The 7,884-nt window shown below is 41.4% G+C and overlaps 4 protein-coding genes across 4 annotated transcripts; all 4 read left to right on the forward strand.

Moving 5' to 3' along the window:
• Nucleotides 1-2,864: 2,864 nt before the first annotated feature.
• LOC136071260 (uncharacterized) lies at nt 2,865-3,653 on the forward strand. Its single transcript, XM_065782314.1, has one exon. It carries the CDS (start codon nt 2,865-2,867, stop codon nt 3,651-3,653), a length of 789 nt encoding a protein of 262 aa, XP_065638386.1.
• Nucleotides 3,654-3,962: 309 nt separating this feature from the next.
• On the forward strand, nt 3,963-4,343 carry LOC112039875 (uncharacterized). The gene has a single exon (XM_024072786.2). The coding sequence runs from the start codon at nt 3,963-3,965 to the stop codon at nt 4,341-4,343; it is 381 nt and encodes a 126-aa protein (XP_023928554.2).
• A 1,118-nt stretch (nt 4,344-5,461) lies between these two features.
• LOC112022850 (uncharacterized) lies at nt 5,462-6,214 on the forward strand. The gene is made up of 2 exons (XM_024055476.1): nt 5,462-5,635; nt 5,939-6,214. The coding sequence occupies exons 1-2, from the start codon at nt 5,462-5,464 to the stop codon at nt 6,212-6,214; spliced, it is 450 nt and encodes a 149-aa protein (XP_023911244.1).
• Nucleotides 6,215-6,298: 84 nt separating this feature from the next.
• Nucleotides 6,299-7,657, forward strand: LOC136071265 (uncharacterized). The gene is made up of 2 exons (XM_065782326.1): nt 6,299-6,641; nt 7,056-7,657. The coding sequence occupies exons 1-2, from the start codon at nt 6,299-6,301 to the stop codon at nt 7,655-7,657; spliced, it is 945 nt and encodes a 314-aa protein (XP_065638398.1).
• The last annotated feature ends 227 nt before the right edge of the window (nt 7,658-7,884 follow it).

The following is a 7,884-nucleotide window of genomic DNA, read 5'->3' on the forward strand; positions in this document are numbered from 1 at the left end:
AGCCTTCCTATTGGCTGTTGTGAAGGAATACAATGCAGATAGACTTGTAATTGATTCCCGATAAAGAGCATGTGAAATAATACTTGACTTTTACTTTTATTTTTATCTCTCAATTTTCTCTTTTCTTCCTCCGATTTTGTTCTTGGAGTGTGACTCCTTCAAACCAGTCAACATTTCACTGTATTTCCACCCTTCATTCTCTTAAATCACACCCTACTTTTATTAGACACATTCCATTAACATCATAGATTAGACAGTTCACATCATAATGAATCCAAGAAGTACACGATGAGGAAATTAGAAAAGAAAAAACTGGGCAATTAATATTACAGATTTAGAAACTCTCAGATCAAATCTTGAGGCCAATGTATATACAAGAGACCTCTCTCTTATTTTCTTTGTTCTTTAGAGGGGTAGGGAAGGGAGGAATTAGTTAAGTAGAAGTTGCAAAATCTGACAATAGTACAAAAAAGGAAAAAAAACAAAATGATTGTCTATTCACTTACTCATTAACCCAACACCATCAAAAGGCAAAAAGAAGCAAGGGGAAGGCCACCTAGGGTGAGGGTGTAGAGTAATGAATTGATGACTAACATAATTGATAAGTAATACAATGTGTTAGTTAAAATAGATGTTTTGCAATAAACTAAAGAGAGAAGTTAATTAAACATAAAGATCAAACTTAAGCCATTAGGGTCCTGAATCCTCATTTCTTTAAGCAACATACGTCAATATATTATAAAATCAACTGACGAACTATGTAACATGTACTGTATATGTCGTAGAATGCTTTAATTAATTTTGCAAAACCCATCACCAAATAAGTTCGAGGAATGGTCGGCTGATGAAGTCACTATTATTCATTCGGAAGTACACATTCTAGTTATCAAAATGAGAGTTCATTCTATCTTTCCTGTCAAAGCCAATGACTTGAACAAAATGAAGTGTATATTTTCACCGAAATTTACCTCAGCGGACATGTCTGCTACTAAATTAAATCACTGGTCCCTTTTCTTCTCAAATTTATATGAATTCCTGGAAAACTACAAAGGCAGCTAGTAAGCAAAATGTGAGTTTACGTTATAAATATGGGGCTGTCATCAACTAAGTTTAAATCAATGCCAATCTCTGACTTCTTTCTCAGGAGGAATAAGAAACAAGATATATCAAATTGATAGGAATGATGGTTGGCTTTCTCTTTGTATTTGAGATCATATCTTAAGTTTATATAATATTTCCTTTTTTAATTGATCACTTAATAATTTCTTTACCTAAGAAAATTTGATGATCAAGCCTATCGGAATTTTTTTTCTGGGGGGAATTTTAGGCCACATACATTTCATTTTTCGTGTCATGATTGTAACTCATGAGACCAGCCATGTCATAAAGAAAACACATAAATGACCTACAAACAAAATAAAATTTTCAATCTTTCTACAAACTCTTTTTCGATTCATTAGTAATGAAAAAAAGTCTATTGTATGTGTGGGGGTAAAAGCCCAAATTTGGATAGTGGGCCTTGGGTCTTGTCCGAGAACTAGAGTACATCCAAGGAGGAATAAATGGTTTTCTTAGAGACTTCAAGGTCAAGAGCTACGTGGGAGATGAATGGGGAAATGTTGTCCGAGGAGTATCCCCTCGTCAGATACGACAGACATCGATCAAGCCTATTGTTAGACGGTGTAAGTGACCCTTCATGAAATTCCAACGATAAGGACGAACTTCAAACACATACAAAGAGGATAAGAATACATAAATATCTTAAAGAAAGCTGTTACCACCGCATTAAGTGCATCGCAACAACTTTTCTAGCCACATTTATGTGGAGAAGACCCCTGAACAGTACAATCTCAGCTACCACCACTCACAGAAAACCAGAAAAGGATGTTTGATGGGACATGTACCCAAGTGAAGGTTTAGATGGCTAACAAGTGTACGGTCAGAATGACCTAAAGGAGTTATATAATGTAAAAGATCTCCCATAAGAGGGGATCGAAAAATAGAAGAAAGGAGGAGAGCAGAAAGATTACTGTAGCACTTTAGACCATCACAGCTTTCAAATACAATTTAGGTCATAATTAATCTCCTCGGACACCAGTTTAACCAAGTTCTAAGTGTGTTTTTTGTGCGCACTCATCCCTCAAATTATAACTAGTCATTGTTTAATTCACATATAGTCCAGCTCTTTCACCCACGCTTTACAAATTTATTGTATTTGGCTTATTGGCTCATATCTCATCACTTTTGGGCTTGAGCTACAAATCATGACCCTACAATTGGCGCCGTCTGTGAGAAGAGCTTGAACGATAGTGAACACAACGGCCAAATATGGCAGAACCAGGTCTACAGCAACCAAAATCGAAGGCATCCCCCAGTGATGATCCTTTCCTCAACCTCGAGAGGAGGGGTGACCGCGAAGGAAGTGTACACACCATACATGTTGAGAGGAGCCAGTCACGAGGTGGTAGTCATGTCTCCCATGCATAGAACGACAGGGACATGTAGCTGGAGATTGACCGGTTGAAAAGGGAGTTGCGCCATGCAAAAAGGAAACGAGCATCCCCTGACAATGACATCTCTTCTGATGATGAAAGAGACACTAGTTACAAACAGAAGTCTCGAACTCCACCTAGCGAGTCTTTCTCTTATGAAGAAGAGCCCCATAACGAGGGGCAATTTAAAAGCTCGCCACGTATGGGCGTAGGAAAGGACGCTATGAGCAGAGCCCTAGACCAAATATCTAAATCGCTCTTCACGCGTAGGATTGAAGGGGCGAGACTCCCCCGCATTTTCATCAACCAACATTCACCATTTACAACGGGCGAATAGATTCTGTTGAGCATATGAGCCATTTCAACCAGAGAATGGCTGTTTATTCCAAAAATGAGGCCTTGATGTGTAAAGTCTTTCCATCTAGTCTCGAACCCATTGCGATGAGATGGTTTGATGGCCTTAGGGCGAAATCCATAAATTCCTTCCATGAACTCACTCAAGCATTTGGTTCCCAGTTCGTGACCTGCAGGAGAGTTCCTAGGTTGTCAGCTTCCCTGCTGTCCTTGAGCATGCAAGAGGGGAAGAACCTTAAAACATACTCCCACAGATATTGGGAATTGTTTAATGAAATTGAAGGTGACTTTGACGATGTGGCTATCAGCACCTTTAAGCTTGGCCTTCCGTCCGAACATAGTTTAAGAAAATCCTTGACTGGTAAGCCCGTTACCAACGTGCGTCAACTCATGGACCGTATTGACAAGTATAAAAGAGTTGAGGAGGATCAGCAGCAAGGGAAGGGAAAGAACAAGGTTTTCCCCCAAGAGATGAGGGATTTCAAGTCGGATAGATACAGCAATAACAAGCCGCGTAGGGATTTTGCTGGGCAGTCAGGATCAGCAAATATTCAAGCAGTCAACACTGTATTCAAAAAGCCAGTGCACCAAGTTTTGAAAAAGATTAAGAATGAACCGTACTTCGAGTGGCCGAACAAGATGGTGGGAAACCCCAAAAGGCGTAATCATAATCTCTATTGCCAGCACCATCAGGACCATGGGCATACCACAGAGGATTGCAAGAGTCTGTGGGATCATCTGGACCAACTTGTCCGCGAGGGTAAATTGAAACAGCTCTTGCATCATTCTAGTGGCCGAGGAGGTTAGGCGAGCTCGGAGTCCCGAAGAGATGATTCTTCAAGACTCCCTTTGGGAACTATCAATGTCATCCCCGCTGCACCAAAGAGAACAGGATCCTGGCCATCTAGGATAATGTCTATAGCCCATTTACCCACAGGAGACAGTAATCAGGATCCGAAAAAGGCTAAAAGGGAGATTCCACTAGTACTAGGCTTCTTGAATGAGGACAAGATTGGAACCATCTAACCACATGACGACGCTTTAGTAGTCACCCTCCGAATTGGAGGGTATTACATGAAAAGGGTGATAGTGGACCAAGGCAGTAGAGTTGAGATAATGTATCCTGACCTTTACAAGGGGCTGAACTTAAAACCTGAGGGCTTAACTCCCTATAGTTCTCCTCTGGTGGGCTTTGATGGAAAAGTCGTTATTCCAAGGGGTCAAATACGACTACCTGTGCAAGCTAGTACGAAGATAGTAGAGATAGATTTCATTGTTGTAGACGCGTATTCACCCTATACAGCGATTATGGCCAGGTCTTGGCTTCACGCACTAGGGGCTGTTCCTTCTACCCTGCACCAGAAGATTAAGTATCCATCTGAAGGTCGGGTTCAAGAAATTTTGGGAGATCAATCTGTGGCCAGAAGATGCTTGGTGGCGGCTATACAACATAAGCCCGAAACTGAGTCGTCGGCCCATCCAGGAGAAGACTTATAGCAATTAAAACTCTTAGCGGCGCCCATCGATAAATTAGCCGAGGATACAAGATGCGAAGATTTGGTAAAGGTTGCTATTAGGGATGATCCAGAGAAGTGTTTTCAAGTAGGCTCTCAATTTTCGCCTCAAGAGAAGGAAGAATTAGTAGAATTTCTCAGAAGGAACATAGGTGTATTTGCTTGGAACACCTATGAAGCCCCAGGAGTGGATCCAGAGTTTATCTGTTATCACCTGAATGTCAACCCACTGGTCATCCCTAAGAAACAGCCTTTTCGGCGCCCATCCAAGGAACAGGTTGATGCGGTACGAAAGGAAGTAACGAAACTCAAGCAGGCCGGAGTTATTAAGGAGGTGTTTTATCCTGAATGGCTAGCTAATACTGTAGTGGTGAGGAAAAAGACTGGGAAGTGGAGAATATGCATGAATTTTACAGATCTCAATAAGGCATGTCCGAAAGATCCATTTCCTATGCCTAAGATAGATTAGCTAGTGGATGCAACGGTAGGTCATCCTCGAATGAGCATCCTAGATGCCTTCCAAGGCTATCATTAAATACCCCTGGCCCTAGATGATAAGAAAAGACTGTTTTTGTTACCCCCATTGGGAATTACCACTATAAAGTGATGTCATTTGGTTTGAAAAATGTTGGATTCACATACCAAAGAATGATGACGAGGATGTTTGAACCACAGTTGGGCAAGAACTTTGAGGTCTACATAGATGACATGGTGGTGAAAAGCAAGGTAGTCTCGGAGCATGTGGGCGACCTTATGAACATTTTTTAAGTCCTTAGAAAGTACAAGCTGCATTTAAACGCCTCCAAACGTTCATTTGGTGTGGGGTCAGGCAAGTTCTTGAGTTATATGGTCACTCATCGGGGGATCGAGGTCAACCCCAACCAGATAAAGGCTATAAATAATTTGTAACCACCTTGGAATTCTAAGAAAGTCCAGAAACTGACTGGATTGGCCGCTGCTCTGAACCGATTTATTTCCCGGTCAGCGAACAGGTGCAGATTTTTTTTCTTGTTGATTAATAAATGGAAAGGGTTTGAATGGAATGAAGAGTGTGCCTTAGCTTTTCAATAACTTAAAGACTATCTCGCTCGACCACCAATCATGTCTAGTCCTGAGCCCGATGAGGTCCTTTTTGCCTACATTGTTGTGGCTCCTTTTGCAGTAAGTTTAGTGTTAATAAGAGTTGATAGCGGTGTACAAAAGCCAGTCTACTATGTGAGCAAGTCACTGCATGAAGCCGAAATTCATTATCTGCCACTAGAGAAAGTCATCCTGGTAGTAGTACTGGGTACGCAGAAGCTGTCTCATTACTTCCAAGCACATATAGTCGTTGTTCTCACCCAACTCCCGCTTAAAGCAGTGCTCTGAAGTGCTGACTACACATGGAGGATAGCTAAATGAGGTACAGTTCTAAGGGCTTTTGACATTAAGTATATGCCTCGCACTTCCATAAAAGGTCAAGTGCTCGCAGATTTGGTGGCCGAGTTCACCGAACCCCCATTAGAAGAATGGAATCCAACGCCGAACATGGATGAAAATTTGGTTGGCATGATTTCTCGACAAGGTCACTTATCTTAGGAAGTATACGTGGATGGCATAGCGAATCAAAAAGGCTCCAGAGTGGGGCTAGTGCTGGTATCCTCTGTAAAGATCACCATTGAAAAGTCATTGAGGCTTTACTTCTCAACTACAAACAATGAGGCCAAGTATGAAGCTCTGCTAATGGGAATGACCATGGTTCAAAAAATGGGTGAAAAGTCAATAAATGTATTCTCGGATTCAAAGTTAGTCGTCGGCCAGGTAACTGGAGAATTTAAAGTGAAGGATGAAAGAATGCAGGAGTATTTGAGTTAAGTCAAACACTTGCAATCAGAGTTTGAGTCTTTCAATTTGCAACATATCCCAAGAAGCGGAAATACGCATGCTGATTCATTAGCCATGCTTGCACCATCCTCAGCGCAGAACCTGCCACGGGTTATCCTTGTTGAGGACTTGCACAAACCCACAGACATGAGAATTGAAACAGTCTTAGTTCATCAAATCAAAGCAGGGCCTAGTTGGATGGACCCTATAATTCAATTCTTGAAGGAGGATGTTTTGCCTGAAGAGAAGTCAGAAGTTGATAAAGTACGTAGGAAAGCCACTAGGTTCTGGTTGTCTGAGAACCAGAAGTTATACAAACATTCATTTTCAAGGCCATATTTGTTGTGTATACATCCTGAGGCAACTGAATCCATCCTTGAAGAATTACACGAAGGAATTTGCGGAAGCCACACTACGGGTAGGTCCTTGGCACATAAAGTCATTACCCAAGGTTATTGGTGGCCAAACATGCAAAGGGAGGCCCAGGAATACGTGAAAAAATGCTATCAGTGCCAACAGTTTGTGCCAAACATACACCAGCCTGGGGGAGTCCTTAATCCATTATCTACCCCATGGCCATTCGCTTAGTGGGGCTTGAACATTGTGGGTCCATTCTTTAAGGCAGTAGGAAACAAGAGGTATCTGCTAATCGGCACAGGTTATTTCACCAAATGGGTTGAAGCCGAACCTTTTACTAATATTAGAGATGTGGACGCAAAGAAATTTGTCTGAAAAAACATTGTCACACGGTTTGGGATTCCTCATACACTCATATCAGACAATGGCCTTCAATTTGACAACAAGGCATTCAGAAGCTATTGTTGTGAATTAGGGATCACAAATAGGTACTCTACTCCTGCTTACCCCCAGGGTAATGGACGGGTGAAAGCTGTTAAAAAGGTCAAAGTAAACGGACTAAAGAAAAGGCTGGATGGTGCAAAAGGCAAATGGGTGGAAGAACTACCTCATGTCCTCTGGACATACAGGACTACACCTCGTAGGTCTACTGGGGAGACCCCATTTTCCATGACTTATAAGGCTGAGGTTGTCATCCTTCTGGAGGTTGGTTTCCTAACATTAAAAACTAGTTCATACAGTCTGAGTAGCAATGATGGGCAGCTAGAGAAGAATTTGGACTTGATTGAAGAAAGGAGTGAGAATGCAATGGTCCAAATGACATACTACCAGCAAAAGCTCAAACAAGGTTATAATGCTAACGTAAAAGTAAGGCCTTTTTCACCTAGTGATCTGGTGTTAAGGAAAGTTGTGGGCACTGCAAAGAACCCAGCTTGGGGAAAGTTAGGACCCAATTGGGAAGGGCCATACCGTATCACTTTAGGGGCTGGCATCGGGGCATATTTTTTGGAAGACTTAGATGGTCATGTAATACCACGGCCATGGAATGTAAACAACCTTAAAATGTATTATTATTGAACAAGTTTTCTTGAGTCTGTATGCTTATCTGTTATATTAAGGTTTTCATGCTTTCTATGTCCATTACAATTCTTATAAGTGTTTAAACTTAAATCCATTCATGCCTGAAGTCCTCGGACCAGATGATATGGGTTAATTAACACTCTATTACAGTTCTTATAAGTGTTCAAACTTAAATCCATTCATGCCTGAAGTCCTCGGACTAGATGATATGAGTTAGTTAACAC

This window comes from Quercus suber, unplaced genomic scaffold (assembly GCF_002906115.3).
Source record: "Quercus suber isolate HL8 unplaced genomic scaffold, Cork oak 2.0 scaffold_15, whole genome shotgun sequence".
Classification (NCBI taxonomy): Eukaryota; Viridiplantae; Streptophyta; class Magnoliopsida; order Fagales; family Fagaceae; genus Quercus; species Quercus suber.